This window comes from Capricornis sumatraensis, chromosome 7, assembly GCF_032405125.1.
Source record: "Capricornis sumatraensis isolate serow.1 chromosome 7, serow.2, whole genome shotgun sequence".
Classification (NCBI taxonomy): Eukaryota; Metazoa; Chordata; class Mammalia; order Artiodactyla; family Bovidae; genus Capricornis; species Capricornis sumatraensis.
In genome coordinates this window covers 63320862-63340575 of record NC_091075.1, presented here as the reverse complement: position 1 = coordinate 63340575, position 19714 = coordinate 63320862, and the positions used below count along the sequence as shown (strand labels likewise).

Here is a 19714-nt window from a genome sequence, read left to right as displayed (position 1 = left end):
CTAACCAAAAGAATATGGCAAGATGATGAGGTGTCATTTCAAGATCAGATGACTGATCTGTGACTTTTATCTTGTCCACACTCAATATCTATTGTCTTCTCTATTTGCATACTTTGATTAAGCAAACTGCCATGTTAGAGAGTTCCACATGGCAAGGGAACTAAATTCTGTTAATAACTGTAGGAGTAAGCTTAGAAGCTGATCCTTCCCCAGGAGACGACAAGTCTCAGTCAACACCTTAACTGTAACATGTGAGAAACCCTAGAGACTCAGATTCCAACTGTGTTCAGATTCCTGATCCATAGAAGCTGTGAGGCAATAAATGGTGTATTAAATCACAAAGTTGTGGGGTAATTTGTCACAGACCAATAGAGATAACTAATACACTGCTTTAAAAACCATATAAACTTTCTGAAATACTGACATTTATTTTTCCAGCAATTTAATCTATTGATCTTCACTACTTCAGTTCAGTTCAGTCACTCAGTCGTGTCCAACTCTTTGTGACCCCATGAACTGCAGCACACCGGGCCTCCCTGTCCATCACCAATTCCCGGAGTCCACCCAAACCCATGTCCATTGTGTAGGTGATGCCATTGTGTGGTAGTTTGAGTGTTCTTTGGAATTGCCTTTCTTTGGGATTGGCATGAAAATGGACCTTTTCCCGTCCTGTGGCCACTGCTGAGTTTTCTAAATTTGGTGACATGTTGAGTGCAGCACTTTTCAGGAAATTTCAAATTGGTCACAATTTTTCCATTTACAGTTCTTTCCTAGAGTTTAATTATAAAAAACATATGCAAATTATAAACACATTGTTAGGGACCAAACGACGGTCTCTAGGACCTGAGTCATGTTTACCAGAAAGAGACAGGATATGCGCTCATCCTGCCTGGCCAATCATGTAACGCCAGCTACTCCTGTAACTGAGACAAAGAACTGCCTGTATATAAGCCGCCATACTCCTTTGTTCGCGGCTCTTGTCAGATTCCCTTGTGTGGGATGAGACCTGGGCCCTAGCGCGCTAGGAATAAACAAACTCCCTTCTTGCGTTTGCAATACTGTGGTGGACTTGCTCTCTCGGTCGGTTTGGAGATACGGGCTCGGAGCATAACATCTGGGGGCTCGTCCGGGATCTCCGTCCCGCCGGGGAGGACAACTCTCCTGGTAGAAGGAGTAACGTCGTTAGGAGGTAAGAGCTCTGAGCACCAGTGCTACCGTTGCAGAAACCCAGATTAAGTCCGGGGCCTAGTATCTTACTGGGGAGGCATCTGGCTGTAAAGTGCAGAGGCAAGTCAGCGTAAGGCCGGGGCCTGGTTTCATGCTGGGGAGGCAGCTGGCTCTGATACTGGATTAAGTCAGCGTAAGGCCGGGGCCTAGTTTCGTGCTGGGGAGGCAGCTGGCTCTGGTTACTGGATTAAGTCAGCGTAAGGCCGGGGCCTGGTTTCATGCTGGGGAGGCAGCTGGCTCTGTGAACATCCTGCAGGTAAGATTGAGTGCATTGTCGGTGGCCACCTTGTGTTTGTTATCTGTTTGTCTATTTGTGGTGTCTGTGCTGCTCTTTGTGTGCTCTGTTGGCTCCCAGTGTACTTTTCTGTGATCATGGGACAAACAACTTCTACTCCTTTATCTCTTATGATTAACCACTTCTCTGATTTCAAGTCTAGAGCTCAGAATCTTTCGTTACTGGTAAAGAAGAGCAAACTGGTGACTTTCTGTTCTGTCGAGTGGCCCACCTTTGACGTTGGATGGCCACAAGAGGGAACCTTCAATCCCCAAATTATCCAGGCAGTTAAAGAGAGGGTGCTTACTCCTAGTCCTGCCGGGCACCCAGATCAGACTCCCTACATTCTGGTCTGGCAGGATCTAGTGAGGAACCTGCCGGAATGGCTTAAACCCTTTGTTCTCGCTCCTCCTAAACCTCCCCGTCCCTCTTCCCCAACTCCAACCTCACCAAGCCCACAGGTGTTAGTAATGAAGGCTTCCGAAGAAAAAGAAAAAAAAAGGACGAAAATCAACCAAAGCCGGTATTCCAGGAATCTTCTCTGTATCCTAATCTGATAGATCTGGAGACCGAATTGTTCCCACCCCGGTATGCGGATCCACATCCGCCCTTGCTTTCACAGGTTTCATCGGGAGAAGCCAGGAGGAAAACCGAGCCTTCAGCTCATCCCAGAGAAGGGGGCCCCGCCCAGGGAACTCGGGGAAAAACAAGAGAAATGGCCAGCGTAGCGGAAGAAGACCCAGAAGTCCCCTCCTCCACTGTTCACGTGTTTCCGGTCCGGGCGGGACCAGCCAGAGAGGGTGGAGAGCGGACATATCAGTATTGGCCCTTCTCCACTAGTGATTTGTACAATTGGAAAACCCAGACTCCCTCCTTCTCTGAAAAACCACAGGGTCTTATTGATCTTTTAGAGTCTATCCTTTTTACTCACAATCCCACTTGGGATGATTGTCAGCAACTGTTACAGGTGCTTTTCACTACAGAAGAGTGCGAGCAGATCCTGTCAGAAGCTCGGAAGAATGTGCCAGGGGTGGATGGGAGGCCCACAATACAGCCTAACCTCATTGAGGAGGGGTTCCCCTTGGTGCGACCCAACTGGGACTTCGAACGCGCTGAAGGTAGGGAGCGTCTCCGGGTATACCGTCAGACTCTTACGGCCGGCCTTAGAGCGGCCGCCAGGAAGCCAACTAATTTGGCCAAAATAAATTCAGTGAGGCAGGAACCAAATGAGAGCCCAGCAGCCTTCCTTGAAAGGATAATGAAAGCTTTTAGACAGTATACCCCTATGGACCCACAGGCAAATGAGTCACGAGCGGCAGTTATGTTAGCATTTGTAAATCAAGCAACCCCCGATATTAGAAAAAAGTTACAAAAGATAGAGAGGTTAAACGAACAATCCTTGCAAGATCTAGTGAGGGCAGCCGAGAGAGTTTTTAATCATAGAGAGACCCCAGAGGAGAGAGAGGACCGCATTAGAAGAGAAGAAGGAGAATTTAGAGCTGAAGAAAACCGTAAAAATCAAAAAGAGCTGGCCCAGATATTTTTTACTGGGGTTGAATACAAAAACAGGTTCCAGAAAGGGAAAAGATTGGACTCAAAAACTGAAGAAAAAACGACAAGGCGTAAGCTTGAAAAAAACCAATGTGCATTTTGTAAAAAGTTTGGACATTAAAAAGATAAATGCCCCAAGAAAAATCTAAAAGAGGGGCCCAAGAACCCCAAAAACGAGACTCCCTCTCCAGACAGTCATATCCTCTATGCGGGTGAGGATAGCGACTAGGGGGGGTCAGGGCTCGAAGCCCCTCCCCGAGTCCTGGGTAACTATAAATGTGGAGGGGAAACCAGTTGGCTTCATGGTGGACACGGGAGCCCAATACTCAGTCTTAAACCAAAAAGATGGACCCATGTCTAAGAAAAGTAGCTGGGTGCAGGGAGCAACCGGGACTAAACGATATGGATGGACTACAAAACGGCACGTGAACTTGGGGGCCCACCAGGTGACCCATTCTTTTCTGGTGATACCTGAGTGTCCGGCGCCCTTGTTGGGAAGGGATTTACTGTCTAAAGTAAATGCCCAAATTCATTTCGACCACGGACAAGTGTCGGTTTTAGATGGGACCGGGCATCCTCTTCAGGTCTTGTCTCTGGCATTAAAAGATGAATACAGACTCTACTTGCCAGAGGCCCCAGCGACAATAAGCCCTGAAGTACAACCATGGGTTCAAAGATACCCTCAGACCTGGGCTGAAACTGCAGGAATGGGACTAGCCAAACAGAGGCCCCCTATCATTGTGGAACTGAAAGTCAGTGCTTCCCCGGTGAGGGTACGACAGTATCCCATGAGTCAAGAGGCTCGACAAGGAATTACTCCTCATATACAACGCCTCATAGACGCTGGGGTCCTGAAAAGGTGCCGGTCCCCATGGAACACTCCCCTGTTGCCTGTGAAAAAGCCTGGGGGAACTGATTTTAGACCGGTTCAAGATCTACGAGAAGTCAACAAACGGGTGAATGATATTCATCCTATGGTTCCTAACCCTTATACATTGCTAAGCAACTTGCCTCCAAACTACATTTGGTACACTGTTTTAGATTTAAAAGATGCCTTTTTCAGTTTGCCTCTTGCCCCCGCAAGCCAAGAGATCTTTGCCTTCGAATGGCAGGAAGACGGTGGTCAGACCCCTGTGCAGCTGACATGGACTCGCTTACCGCAGGGTTTCAAAAACTCCTCCACGTTATTTAATGAGGCCCTGGACGAAGACCTCCATGAGTATCGGGTTGAACACCCTACCATTGTTTTATTACAATATGTTGATGACCTTATGCTGGCGGCGGCTACAGAAAAAGAGTGCCAAGAGGCAACAGGTGACCTTCTCCAAACCTTGGGGACTTTAGGTTACAGGGCTAGTGCCAAAAAGGCCCAGATTACCAAGCAAGAGGTTACATACCTCGGTTATAAGATAAAACAGGGCCAGAGGTGGCTAACACAGGCTATAAAAGAAACCATCCTCCAGATCCCTGAGCTGGCTAACCCTAGACAAGTGAGAGAATTTCTGGGAACTGTGGGATGTTGCTGGTTATGGATCTTGGGGTTTGCAGAAAAGGCCAGGCCCCTATATGAGGGGACCAAAGAAAACAAGGACTGGAAATGGACTGAGCCAATGAAAGAGGACTTCCAAGAGCTCAGGTGAGCCTTGCTAGAAGCTCCTGCCCTTGCCCTCCCTGATCCATCTAAGCCTTTCCAATTATTTGTAGATGAAAACCGGGGGATAGGAAAAGGGGTACTAACACAGAGATGGGGACCATGGAAGCGACCTGTAGCTTACCTTTCCAAGAGACTGGACCCAGTGGCAGCCGGATGACCACCTTGCCTCCGTATCATCGCGGCCACCGTGCTCTTAGTCCACGATGCTGATAAACTGACTTATGGACAGAGACTCTTGGTCTACACTCCTCATGCCATAGAGAGAGTTTTAAAGCAACCCCCAGGTAAATGGATTTCTAATGCCCACTTGACGCACTACCAGGCCTTGCTACTTGACACCCCACGGATTCATTTCCAAACGCCCTGCACTCTAAATCCGGCCACTCTTTTGCCCAATCTGGGGGAAAATAGCCCCCTCCATGATTGTGATGAGATACTGGCCGGGGTAACAGCAATGCAAAAGGACTTAACCGATACTCCACTGGATAACAGTGAGCTAAAATGGTTCACAGACGGCAGCAGTTATGTTAAAGATGGACAGAGACGGGCGGGAGCCGCAGTAGTAGATGACTCTGGACAGACGATATGGGCAGAGGCCCTTCCCCCGGATACCTCAGCACAAAAGGCAGTTAATTGCCCTGATTCAAGCATTAGAGAGAGCCAAAGAAAAAAGAATAACTAATTTCACTGATAGTCGCTATGCTTTTGGCACGGTACACATCCAGGGCCCGATATATCGGGAACGGGGGTTTTTGACAGCTGAAGGAAAAGAAATTAAAAACTTGCCTGAAATCCGTAGACTTTTAGAGGCTGTACAGATGCCTCGGGCTGTGTCAACAGTACACGTACCTGGACATCAGAAGGGTGACAGCCCCACGGCACGAGGGAATCGTGCCGCAGACCTGGCAGCTCGAAAAGTAGCTGATGAAGATTTCATCACCCCTGTGTTGGCGATCGGACTTCCACCTCCAGGTATGGGAACTCTGCCCCCAACCCCTGAGTATTCATCCACAGACTTTGCTTGGATCCAAAAACACACCAACCTTCAAAAAGATAAAGATGGATGGTACCGAGACTCAGACGGCTACTTGATACTCCCTGCTCAGTTGGGACGGCAACTATGTGAGCATTTGCACTTGTCTACTCATCTGGGAGAAAAAAAGACTCTGATGCTCTTTCAAACTGCGCGCCTGCCATTTCCCCGGCACCAGACAACTGTAAAGAACATAGTGCATCCTTGTAAGGCGTGTCAACAGATGAGGCCAGGAAAAGGACAACATGCAGGACTGAGGTATTGGGGAGAAGGACCAGGGCAACACTGGGAAATAGATTTCACCGAGGTAAGGCCAGGCAAGTATGGTTACCAGTACTTGTTAGTGTTGGTGGATACCTTCTCAGGGTGGGTAGAAGCTTTTCCTATAAAGGGAGAAACCGCGATGATAGTGGCAAAAAAGATTTTAGAAGAAATACTTCCCAGGTTTGGCCTGCCAGTGACCATCGGCTCTGATAATGGACCTGCCTTTGTGAGTCAAATAGTTCAGAGCCTTGCCCTAGCCCTGGGGACTAAATGGAAGTTACATTGTGAATACAGTCCACAGAGCTCAGGGCAAGTAGAAAGAATGAATCGGACTCTAAAAGAAACTTTAACTAAATTGGCTATAGAGACTGGCGGGGACTGGGTGACCCTCCTTCCCTTCACCCTCTTCCGTGCACGTAATACTCCTTATCAACTTAATCTGACCCCATTTGAGATTCTGTATGGGAGACCTCCCCCTGTATGTCCAATATTTGAAGGGAAAAAACTACCGCCTCCCACGTTGGGGCAACTCCAAGAGGCCTTGATGGCCTTAAGCAAGGTGCACTCTCGTGTCTAGAAACTGCTCCGGAAAATACATGTGGGTCAAAATAAGGGAACTATTCCCTCACATGACATTGGCACAGGAGACTGGGTGTGGGTCAAAAGGCACCAAACCAAGGCACTAGAACCCAAATGGAAGGGTCCTTATGTTGTTCTTCTTACCACCCCAACTGCCCTAAAGGTTGATGGTATCGGGCTTTGGGTGCATTGCAACCACATACGCCCAGCTGCTTCAGCAGAGCAAGAAGACGCTAAGAAAAAATGGGAAGCATCTCTGCACCCGTCCAACCTCTTGAGGCTAAAGCTTCAAAGGTGCCAACAGGACCAGGACAACTCGGCTGGGCCCTCTTGTGGATGACCCAGTTACTCTGCTCCGGAGTTGCCAGCGTGAACCTGCATCAACCCGTCAAAATCACCTGGAAGCTGCAAAATGGACTAACACGAGAGGTGCTAAACTCCACTACCGCAATACATCCACCAAACACAGGGTGGCCAGACTTGTACTTTGACCTTAAGCCGATGGTAAATGTGCCTTGGGCTAGGGGTTATCTCCGAGAACAAGGGTTCTGGGCATGCCCAGGCGCACCCAGGCATGACTGGAAGACCTGTGGGGGACACAAGACTCTTATTGTAAAACTTGGGATTGTGTTACTTCTAATGATGGACCTCGGTGCTGGGAAGTAGGAAATCGAGATTTACTTAATTTTTCATTCGCCCAGCCCCTCCCTAGGGTCCTCGGAGATCCAACTTTTAGCTGTGAAAGTTGCAATTATGCACAAGTCAGAATAAGGTTCAATCCAGAAAAAAGCAAAAAAGAGGGGACCTGGATCTCTGGCCTATCTTGGGGGCTACAGACGAGGGAATCAGGAGGGTTTGGGGTTGATGGAAAAGGGATTCTAGTAGTGAGCCAGGTCTCAGAGCCAATTCTTGTACACAGTATTGGGCCCAACAAAGTAGAAAAGCTGGCTGTAACCCCCCATGCCAACATCTTTGGCAGTGAGTCCCGAAGCAGAAGCGCTTGCTGAAATAGATCCCCTATGGAAGCTGATTAGGGCAGCTTATGCCACCCTGAATCAGACCCATCCTGAGGCAACTAAATCTTGTTGGTTATGTTACAACTTAATTCCCCCTTATTACGAAGCAGTAGGCCTCAATGCCTCTTATGACTTGGCCAACAGCACCGATCCTCCTCAGTGTCACTGGGGGGACCGAAAGGTGGGTCTGACGATAAAAGAGGTATGGGGAAAGGGCTTATGCATGGGCACGGTGTTACCAGCAAAGTCTCCACTTTGTGTGCATGTCGTCGAGCCTGATGATTTGCCTGTAGCTAAATGGTTAATACCTCAAATAGGGGGATGGTGGGTCTGTTCACACACGGGGCTAACTCCATGCCTGCATAGCTCAATCTTTGACCCCCCAAAAAAATTCTGTGTTATGGTGGCTGTCATGCCAAAGATTCTGTACCAACCAGAAAAAGCAATATATGATTATTGGGCCCAGAAATTAACTCTAAATCCTCCAAAAAGAACTTATAAAGTTAAGAGGGAACCTCTTACCACCATAACCATAGCAACTATGTTCAGTCTTGAAATAGCCGGGGCTGGAACCGGAATAACAGCTCTGTCCCTGCAAGGCCAAGGATTTAACTCGCTGAGAGCGGCCACAGATGAAGACATTACCCGTATAGAGCAATCTATTAGTCATTTAGAATCGTCTCTAACTTCTCTATCTGAAGTAGTTCTGCAAAACAGGAGGGGATTAGATCTGCTCTTTCTGCAACAAGGGGGACTCTGTGCTGCGCTAGGAGAAGAGTGCTGTTTCTATGCGGATCATACAGGAATAGTTAGAGAATCTATGGCCAAAGTGAGAGAAGGACCAGCCCAACGTAAACGAGAACGTGAGGCTCAGCAGGGATGGTTTGAGTCTTGGTTTCAACAATCCCCTTGGCTGACTACCTTAATCTCCACCTTGCTGGGACCCCTGCTAGTACTTTTACTAATGCTTACCTTCGGCCCATGCATTATCAATAGACTTGTAGCCTTTGTAAAGGAACACATAAATACAGTACAGCTGTTTGTGCTTCGACAACAATATCAAACTGTGTCTCAAGACCGAGAGGAAGATTCCTCTATATGATCTAAGGACAGGGGGGAATGTTAGGGACCAAACGACGGGCTCTAGGACCTGAGTCATGTTTACCAAAAAGAGACAGGATATGCGCTCATCCTGCCTGGCCAATCATGTAACACCAGCTACTCCTGTACTGAGACAAAGAACTGCCTGTATATAAGCCGCCATACTCCTTTGTTCGCGGCTCTTGTCAGATTCCCTTGTGTGGGATGAGACTTGGGCCCTAGCGCGCTAGGAATAAACAAACTCCCTTCTTGCGTTTGCAATACTGTGGTGGACTTGCTCTCTCGGTCGGTTCGGAGATACGGGCTCGGAGCATAACATACATTATTCCTAACAAATGGGTGTCAAAATACATGAAGTAAAAATTGACAGAAATGAAAGGAGAAATAGGTAATTCAAAAACAATAATAGGGGACTTCAATATCCTACTTTCAATAATGGAGAAAACAACAAAGGCAAGAGGATCAATAGGGAAACAGAAAACTTGAGCAGTATAAACCAACCAAATCTTACAGACATCTACATAACACTCCTTACAATAGTAGAATAAACATCCTCAAGTACACACAGAACATTATCCAAGACAGATCATATGTTAGCCTATAAAATAAAGCTGAGTAAATTCAAAAGGACAGAAATAATAAAAAAGAGTGCTTGACAACCACAATGGAATGAAATAAGAAGTAACAAAGACATTTGAGAAATTAAACCACACACTACTAACCAACCAATGGTCAAAGAAGAAATCTAAACTGAAATTAGAAAATACTTTGAAGTAAAAACACAATATAATAAAATTTATAGGATGAAGTAAAAGCAGTACTTAGAAGGAAATTTGTAACTGTAAAAGCCTATATTAAATAAAGAAGATGGATATCAGATAAAAAACTTAACGTACCATCTTGAGACATTGAAAAAAGAGGAAATCTAAATCAATACTAAACGTAAATCAAACAGAAGGACGGAAATAATACAGATTTGAGCAGGATTCAAGAAATAGAAAAAGTGACAGAAAATCAATTACACCAAAAGTTAGTCCTCTGAAAAGACCAAGAAAATTGATTAATCTTTAGCTGGACTGACCAAGAAAAAAAAATAAACAACACTTAACTTACCAGAATCAGAAATGAAAGAGGAGACATTACTACCAATCCTAAAGAAATAAAAGGAAATACAAAGGAAACCAGGAATAGCTGTACCAACAAATTAGATAAGTAATGGACAAATTTCTAGAAAGAAACAAACTGCTGAAACTGACACAAGATGAAACATACAATCGAATAAACGTGTAATAAGAGATAGAGCAAGTAATCAAAAACCTAACCAAGCAGAAAGCCCATCCCCAGATGGCATCACTGCTGAATTGCACCAAAAATTTAAAGAAGAAATTATAACAAATTTTTTTTTACAAACTTATTAAAAAAAATTAGAAGAGAAGAGGAAACACTTCCCAACTCATTTTATAAAGTCAGTATTACCATGATACTAAAAGTAGACAAAAGATATCACAAGAAAAGGATATTAATATGGAGAATATAACATGAAGTCACTAAGCCTAGTATTGATTCTAAAAATGCTCAACTTCTAATTTGATCTAGTAGGTAACTACTTTTTAAGAATAAACATGTAGGGCTTAGAATATAAATATAGTAATCACATACTCATTTGTTTTAGTAATACAGATACAGAGGTCATTGTTAAAAGACTGAACTTAAAAATTTTAATTATAACACAAGACAAACACATTCTTAAATATGTGTGTGTGTGTATAGGTTAGTAGAAAATTAGAATTTTAAAGGACTGTTCCTTCCCCTTCACTCTGAAACTACACTACTGCTTAAGTTCACTAAGTTCTATTAGAACACTTTATCTCTTCTGATTATCTCTTAAATCTTCAACTCTTTATCATTTAATGATAAAGATTATAAGAAAAAATATTTAAAATAAGCTAAAATAAGATGTCTACACTAAAAAAAAAGTATAAATTATATTCAATTTGGTAGTCATATCCCAATGAATAAAAATCTTTTAAGTTCAATATATTCAATTTGTGGGGACTTCCCTGGTGGTCCAGTGGCTAAGACTCCAAGCTCCCAATGCAGGGGTCCCAAGTTCAGTCCTGGTCTGGGAACTAGACCTCACATGCTGTAAGTAAGACCCAGTCCAGTCAAATAAATTTTAAAAAATACATATTCAATTTGTAATTATAATCCAAATATAAGGCAAATATAAATATGAAGATTTCATATAAGTGGTTCCACACTGAAGAGGCAAATACTTAGCAAACTTCTGTTCCCATTATATGATATAACTGTTCCTTATTTTTAGAAAAATTAAAAATATACAAAATTTAAAAGGAAATTCAAGGAGTTTGCTAAATGCTTTCACTTGCTTTCTTATAAGGTTGCAATGCTGCAAAGTAAGAGTAAAAAGTTCTGACGGCTAGGGATTCAAAACCTCTTTTGGAAGAACTTCTAAAACAAGCATTTCTATTTCTTAATTTATTTCTCTAAACTTTAACAGCATCACTGGAATAAACTGACCTTACTGATGGGTCGTTCTCCAGGAGTTCAGTAAGCCGTTGTACTTGTTCTGGCTGGATGGATCGCCCTAAGAGTGCTTCTGTGTTAGTGTAGATGAGGAATGCTGAGACCACGCCTAATAGGGTGCCCACACCCAAAGAACCCAGGCTGTCATACAATGGGTTCCCTAAATAAAAGCACATAAGAAGTCAGTAAATTAACATGTTCTATTTCAGTGAGCTTTAGGGAGCAAAGAAGCTGAATTAGTAAATCAAGGGACTTGAAATTCATTCCTAATTCCTTTAATTACTTTTCCCTAATAGTTTTACTATTCTACAAAATAAGAATGCTACAACTTGCTGCATGGGAGTATTATGCAGTTTAATTACTTATGATCCATTACTTGCACCTGGTTACATGGGGTAGGGTTCAGAGCATTTTCAAATTAGAGACATGGTATATATACTAAAGTAATAAAGGGTCCACTTCTTTTTTGTTATGTCAGTAGCACTTTTCCTAGTTGACAAAATAATTGTAGGATCAACAGCTAAAAAAAAAATTTGTGTTTTGTCTCACAAAGGTTCTGTGAAAGATTTAAGCCATATAAAAAAATATGTACGAGGCACTTTTATCTCTTTCAACCAAGAATGATACATAGGTGGTAACATTCTTAGATATATAAAAAGAAAGCAGAAAGAAAATGGAAGTTCATTTGCATCTAATGGCTACCTTAAAGCAGTGGTTCTCAAAATGCAGTCCTATGACCAGTAGCAGCATCAGCATCACTAGATAATGTGGGTAATAATGCAAATTCTCAGGTCTCGCTCAAGACCTTCTAAATGAGAAATCTGCAGCAGGGGTCTAGCATTCTATGCCTTCCCAATACCTCCAGATGATTCTGATTGTAAAGTTTGCCTTTAGGTTATTAGGGCTATATTCTCTTCCAGAACCAGTTAGAGTTGACTTATTATCTATGAATGTATCAATAAATATTATACTTTAAATCTTTATAATAAATTTTACACACAAGGTTTTCATAATTAAGCCTTTTATTCCATAGATCAAATGTCAGTATTAAATTACCTTAATGCTTGATAAAGTATACATGTTTTACTAAAAAAAAACCTCAATTTACATTAGTTTTATTAACATGTAGTCAAAATACAACACTAAAAAGGGATGACTTATTTTGTACTACTAAAGTATACAAATATGATCCACTTGTACAACATAATCCATTAGGAAATTTGTAATTACAGAGTTTCAAACCAAATACTGCTATTCTTTAGAAATCTAAACTTAATTATTTTTATTTTCAAATATACATTATTAATAACTGAATTACAATAGTAATGAACAGAATTATTAGCTGGAAAATATCTTATTTCCTGGCATGTCATTTAATGTAAATGACTTAAGTAATTAAATAAAAATTAAGGTGAAACTTTTTAATGAAGGATGTAATAAAACAGACTTGATAGAGATCTTTCTTTATCTTGTTTTTTTTCAATCTTGTTTTTTTTTTTAATTTATTTTTAACTGGAGGAAAATTGCTTTACAATGTTGTATTGGTTTCTGCCATACAACACGAATTAGCCATAAGTATATATATGCCCTTCCCTAGGAACCTCCCTCCCACCCTTGATCCCATCCTACCCCTCTATTAAAAGTTGACCTGTTCATCAAGTCATACTTTCCTTAAGCCTTACATTTTGCTAAGAAATTATTTATGTCTAAAAAGTGTCTAAAATGGTAAGGTCAACTAGAAAAACAATCAAAACATTTAGGAGTATTTTGGATTATAGTATACATCAGAAAATGATGGTTTAGTCTCAATACACACATTCAAAATGAGAAAAATCTATTCATACTTCAGACTATGTTAATACTGCAAACGGTGGAAACTCATTACCAAAAATTATTTTAAATATGCTAGGACAAACAGGGAAGAATGGAAATACCGTTCCAAGAGAACTCCAACCTCACAAATTGAGTTTCTTCATAATAATTGGTTTGTTTATTTTGGAAAATAAAAATAAAATGGTTTTTCTGTCTTCTTATTCATCTGTGCTGCACTGGCCTTCAAAACATTTAACTAGCTGCCAGAATGAGGATGGAAGCAACTAAAGAATCAAGGAAACAGGAAAGCAAGAGCAGTTATTATTGGCACTAATAGTGGAAAAAGACAAATGGATGAGCCACAATGTATATTTACTTTAAACTTTAGAGTTTATTAAAGTTCTCTCTCATATATTATCTCAAACCTGTAAGGTCACTAGGACAAGTATTATCAATGTCTCTACACATAAAGAACTTAAAAGCTCTGAACAGTTGTGTAATTATTTCTAAGTCACAGCTAGAAAGGTTCAGAGCATTACAGAAATGCTCTATTAGCAGCTTTCTTTACTTCTAAGAGAAATTTCTAACTCAGAAATCTGAACACTTTTATTGTCTTATTTGTCCTATACAAATGGTTAGTATGAAATTCACATTTAACAATCTATTATTGGTTTAAATTTTTTCAATGATATAAAGGAAAACTCCCACATATGAAAGGATTATTTAAGTAGTACAAATAAATCACCTGTAATCCGAGAAATATTTACCTGTTATGGAGGTTAGGCCCATACAAGTGGCTGCTATTGTCACTCCCAACACTGCTGCAGTATCCTCCAGTAATATAACATTTGTACTAGGATCACGACTTTCCATTACTTAGTCATTGGGGTAGAGACAAGAAAAGAAAACTTTTGAAATCTTAATTTGATATTATCAGGTAACATAAAATGTCCATTAATATAACTTAATTTAATTTGAATTAAAAGGGAGTTCCCTAGTGGCTAGGATTATAGGCTTTCACTGCTATGGCCCAGATTAAATCCCTTCCTGGGGAACTGAAATCCCACAAGTTGTGCCCAATGGCCATAAAAAAAAAAAAAAAAAATGTATGAGATCCTGACTTTTAAAACTGTTCAATATAAACATAGTTACTTGATTTAAATGTTAACAATAACTGATATTTAAAGTCAGTTTACTTTCTCAAGTTACATAAGCATACACAGAAATACTGAAGTCCACATAAGTTATATCCAAACATAAAGCACTCCTAATCAAATTACACTACATTTTTCTTTTTAAAAGAGCTAATACATAAGTAAGAGCCATATAGGGAAGACACTGAGATATATTTTGTAGACATCTATGTGGAACAAAGCAACAGTACTTGGTGACTTTAGGCAAATAAAGATGATGATATAATACATCTACGTTTCTAAAGTACATACCATACTTGTAAAATGACATTCCTTTGGCCCGAGCACTCCTACGAAGCTCATTTACAGCAACAAGAAGTGTTGCTGAAAGAAAAGCACTCATATCAGATGGAAGAAACTTCATGCCTCCAAACTTTAAAGATGGCATCTCAAAAGATAGATAAATAGGCACAATGCTTTAATGCTATCTAAGAGCTGTCAATAAGGAAAAGTTCTATATTAAACTAGCCATTATCAAGAACTCCAGTTAATCATTATAATAAAATGAATCCCATATTTTTAGCTACCATAATTTAAATATCATTACCGTCACAACAGCCTTAATTTATTAGACAACTATTAGTTGTCAGGTACCACACTAAGCACAATTACTTTTGAGACTCCCAACCTTTTGAGGCAGGTGGTATTATCAACATTTCACAAGACTGTCAAAGATGAAGGGATAATGCATAGAAAACGACAATGTTTCAGAAGTAAACATACTATAAGTAGAGCAGCAGATAAGCCAGTTTCATGCATGGTATTAGCACTTCTCTGTCATATTACTGCTATAGCTGAAACTTTCAAAAACTTAAAAAATACTTGTTCTGCAAAAAGGGACAGTCTTCCCAGGTTAACATTACTAAAGCCTGATTCTTAAAAACTCACTACACAGTTATGCATTTATACTCCATTTCAAATGTTCTGAGCATTATGATATGATACTTAAGAACAAGAACAAAAAAGCTTTTCCAAATTTGGCCCCATCCATTACAGGAATCAACATAGTACATTATACAAAGAATTTCCTCCCTCAAAGGAGACAAAACTTTATTCCTATTTCTACAGTTTTCTTTAAACAAGAGAACTTATTATTAATGGCAAACTATAAAAATGGACTATAGATTATTAACAATAAAATCCTGGGATAGTACGTACCTCCTTCAGATACTAATGATCCCGCTAAAATACAGTATGCCTAGGAAATAAATATTAAAATAAAGCATAAGTTAATATTTCACTAAAGAATTATAACAGTCCATGCATAAGCTTAATGGAAGGAAACATCAATCCTAATCAGATAAGAATTTTGATGGGAAATAGTTCAAATGAGGACAATGAGACACATGGTGTCTTCATAAGAAGAAACGAGTTAAAATTTGATGACTATCTCATTTTCTAATACCTGGAAGAGCAATAATATACACACACAGTAGAATGTTATACCATGACCTAAGTTCATTCATGATACAAAAGAATTATTACTTAACTGGTAAAAAAAAAAGCTTTTGAACTTCAAAATGAACACAAACATTTGAAATCTAGGGCTGTCGATATGGTATGGTCCACAACCATACCCAGTTATTTCTTAATTTTGTTTCCACGCCCAGTACCAAGAGAATTCTTTCTCAGTCCTGATTCAGATGGATCAGCAGTTATACACAGTAATCAATTTGGGGGAGGAAGATAATACCATTTTCCCTACAATCCCAGACACTCTTGAATTAGATAAAGATATCAAGAAGCATCACTAAGACCAAAGCTAGTGGAGATGATGGAATTTTCAGTTGAGCTATTTTAAATCCTAAAAGATGATGCTATAAAAGTGCTGCACTCAATATGCCAGCAAATTTGGAAAACTCAGCAGTGGCCACAGGACTAGAAAAGGTCAGTTTTCATTCCAATCCCAAAGAAAGGTAGTGCCAAAGAATGCTCAAACCACCGCACAATTGCACTCATCTCACACGCTAGTCAAGTAATGCTCAAAATTCTCCAAGCCAGGCTTCAGCCATATGTGAACCGTGAAATTCCAAATATTCAAGCTGATTTTAGAAAAGGCAGAGGAACCAGAGATCAAATTACCAACATCCACTGTATCGAAAAAGCAAGAGAGTTCCAGAAAAACATCTATTTCTGCTTTATTGACTATGGCAAAGCCTTTAACTGTGTGGATCACAATAAACTGTGGAAAATTCTGAAAGAGATAGGAATACCAGATCACCCGAACTGTTTCCTTAGAAATCTGTATGCAGGTCAGGAAGCAACAGTTAGAACTGGACATGGAACAACAGACTGGTTCCGAATAGGAAAAGGAGTACATCAAGGCTGTATATTATTACCCTGTTTATTTAACTTATGTGCAGAGTACATCATGAGAAATGCAGAACTGGATGAAGCACAAGCTGGTATCAAGATTGCCAGGAGAAATATCTATAACCTCAGATATGGAGAGGACACCACCCTTATGGCAGAAAGTGAAGAAGAACTAAAGAGCCTCTTGATGAAAGTGAAGGAAGAGAGTGAAAAAGTTGGCTTGAAACTCAACATTTGGAAAACTAAGATCATGGCATCTGGTCCCATCACTTCATGGGAAATAGATGGGGAAACAATGGAAACACTGACAGACTTTATTTTCGGGGGCTCCAAAATCACTGCAGATGGTGACTGCAGCCATGAAATTAAAAAGACACTTACTCCTTGGAAGGGAAGTTATGACCAACCTAGACAGCATATTCAAAAGCAGAGACATTACTTTGCCAACAAAGGTCTGTCTAGTCAAAGCCATGTTTTTTCCAGCAGTCATGTATGGATGTGAGAGTTGGACTATAAAAGAAAGCTGAGCGCCAAAGAATTGATGCTTTTGAACTGTGGTGCTGGTGAAGACTCTTGAGGGTCCCTTGGACTGCAAGGAGATCCAACCTGATGTTGAAGCTGAAACTCCAATATTGTGGCCACCTGATGTGAAGAGCTGACTCATTTGAAAAGACCCTGATGCTGTGGGGGATTGGGGGCAGGAGGAGAAGGGGACAATAGATGTTGAGACGGTTGGATGGCATCACCAACTCAATGAACATGAGTTTGGGTAAAATCCGGGAGTTGGTGATCGACAGGGAAGCCTGGTGTGCTGCAGTTCATGCAGTCACAAAAAGTTGGACACAACTGAGCAACTGAACTGAACTATCAAAAACAGCTTTGTGCATTAGTCCAAGACATACAGAAAGAAATAACAAAGATTTTTTTAAAGTTTTATATGAAATTCAAATGATAAATTTTATATAAAATTTAAAAATTCAAATATAGAATTTTTGGAACCCCAGCCTTCCCTGAAATAAAGGTTTAAAAATTCTGAACCCACTTTAAATGTTCTCCTCATCCTGTTAAGGAAAGTAAGATTTCCCAAACTACGTGATTTGCTTGAGTATATGGAGAGAATACTGAAATAAGAACTAGAATACAGGTTTTCCTATCTCAGTTTTAGGCTCCTGCCACTGAATCTTACTGGCAACATCAGCAGAAATAGTCTGGAACTACACCATGAGATACAAAAGCTGACAGGGCTGCCACATGACCAACCTGCACTCGTCAGGGGAGCTATGGTCACAGCTGCCGAGCAGGGTAATCTCCAGCAAGTTCCCATGAGAAGAAAAAAGACAGCTTTAGGTACCTACAAAGGCCAGCAGACACCAGTGCAAGGTGGTGCTGGTACCCACAGCGTGGTACTTTTCTGTCCCCTATCTCTACCTTCAGTGCTGCCAGAGGCAGCCTAGGGAGCAGGAGAGAAGAGTACAGGCCCTTGGGTGAAAAAACACAGAAGGGAACCACACTCCCATTCTCCCATGTAGGGTTCCAACCAGAACGTGGGAAAGAGGAGGCTTTAATTTTAAGAAAAATTCTAACATATGACTGTTACGAGGGAATGGATATTTTAACTACTGACAGGTTATTCTTAGTACTAAAACTGAACAGAGGTCTTCTGGCCTTTCTGCGTTTAGTAACAGCAGAAATTAATAGAACTGTCCAAAATTTTAACCAAGGATACAGTGCTTAACAACTGTACCTAAAGAGATACTCTTGCTCAACATCATTGAATCATATGGATTTGGAGGTCAGGTTCAGTCACATCCTAAAAAACACATACAGGTGTGTGTATGTGTAATATAATCCTATATTACAGTCAAGAAGGTATATTGGTCCCAATCTTTAACATTAATATAACAAAGGTATTCTACTGTACTTAATTGTTATTTCATATTACTTTAACATTGAGGGGGAGGGAAGGAGAAAATTACCCATAGAAGAGATTCTATTGGTTGAGGATTGAGCAATCCCATGATTCCATGGTACCAAGATAATCCTGCACCCATCATGAATATACCAACACCACTAATTAGTGAAGCAATATAGCGCATATTTGAAAATCCATACCTGAAAAATTAAAAACAAATAGTTTACAAGAAATACAAATTATTTCCTTCCAAAATATGTTTAATAGTTCAATGAAAAAAAGCCTCTTACAACATCAAGATGTTATGATTTTATAGTTAAGTAAAAGGTAAGTGCCAAACTGAAATCTAATCAGAAAATAACATATAAAGTGGAAAAAACTGCAAGATCTTTGAAACTATATAAAAGTAAAGTGAATATGATTTAATTCAGGTTTTGGCTAATCCCTCTTTCTTATAATTTGCTTTGATTTACTACAGCAACTTTACTCTTAAATACCACAAACAGATACATTTTATTTTTTTTAATGTAGTCAAATGTTTAATGAACAGGGTAACATTTCAATTTCCTTATAATGAAGTTTCTAATTAAATACTGTCTTACATAATTTACATTACCTATAATTTGATGTTAGATATTTTTTGTGGATTCTGTAGAATTTAACACACAGTAACTCACTACTATTATTAAAAGACTAAGAGCTTCAGTTTTCTGGGAGTTTTGGTGACAATTTTTTTGTTAAGTCACAATTATTCTTTAAGAGTCTTTGGTCAACATGTGCATTACTTTGTAGTACTGTATGTACCAATAAAATAGTGAGTAATAAATTTAAAAATATGAGATAATATGAGAGGGAAAGAATCACTCATTCATACAAAAGTTTCTGGGAGATTAACCCCCAAATTCAAACACGGTACCCCTAGAGTAGATGCAAATTTAAATAAGAGTTCTTAATTTAAAAGGGCTTCCCAGGTGGTACAGTGGTAAAGGATCTGCCTGTCAATACAGGAGATGCAAGAGACACAGGTTCAATACCTGAGTTGGGGAGATCCTCTAGAGTAGGATATGGTAACCCACTCCAGTATTCTTGCTTGGAATCTTAATTAAAATTGTTTTTTTAATTCCTTTGCAAATATGTAATCTTACCATAGGAAATTATCAGTTTATAGATGTGACAGTGTTCTATAAGCTTGATTTAGAAAAATTAACATTCTTCTAAAGTTTTTCCCACATAGATAG

The 19714-nt window shown here is 40.3% G+C and overlaps 1 protein-coding gene across 1 annotated transcript in view; it reads right to left on the bottom strand.

Moving 5' to 3' along the window:
• SLC30A9 (solute carrier family 30 member 9) overlaps positions 1-19714 on the bottom strand; it is an 87710-nt gene that overhangs the window by 16575 nt on the left and 51421 nt on the right. The window contains exons 11-15 of the mRNA XM_068974916.1: positions 18541-18676; positions 15410-15449; positions 14504-14575; positions 13826-13933; positions 11241-11406 (exon numbers count right to left, since the gene is read on the bottom strand). Coding sequence (XP_068831017.1) covers positions 11241-11406; positions 13826-13933; positions 14504-14575; positions 15410-15449; positions 18541-18676 — 522 coding nt within the window. The remainder of the gene's footprint in view (positions 1-11240; positions 11407-13825; positions 13934-14503; positions 14576-15409; positions 15450-18540; positions 18677-19714) is intronic.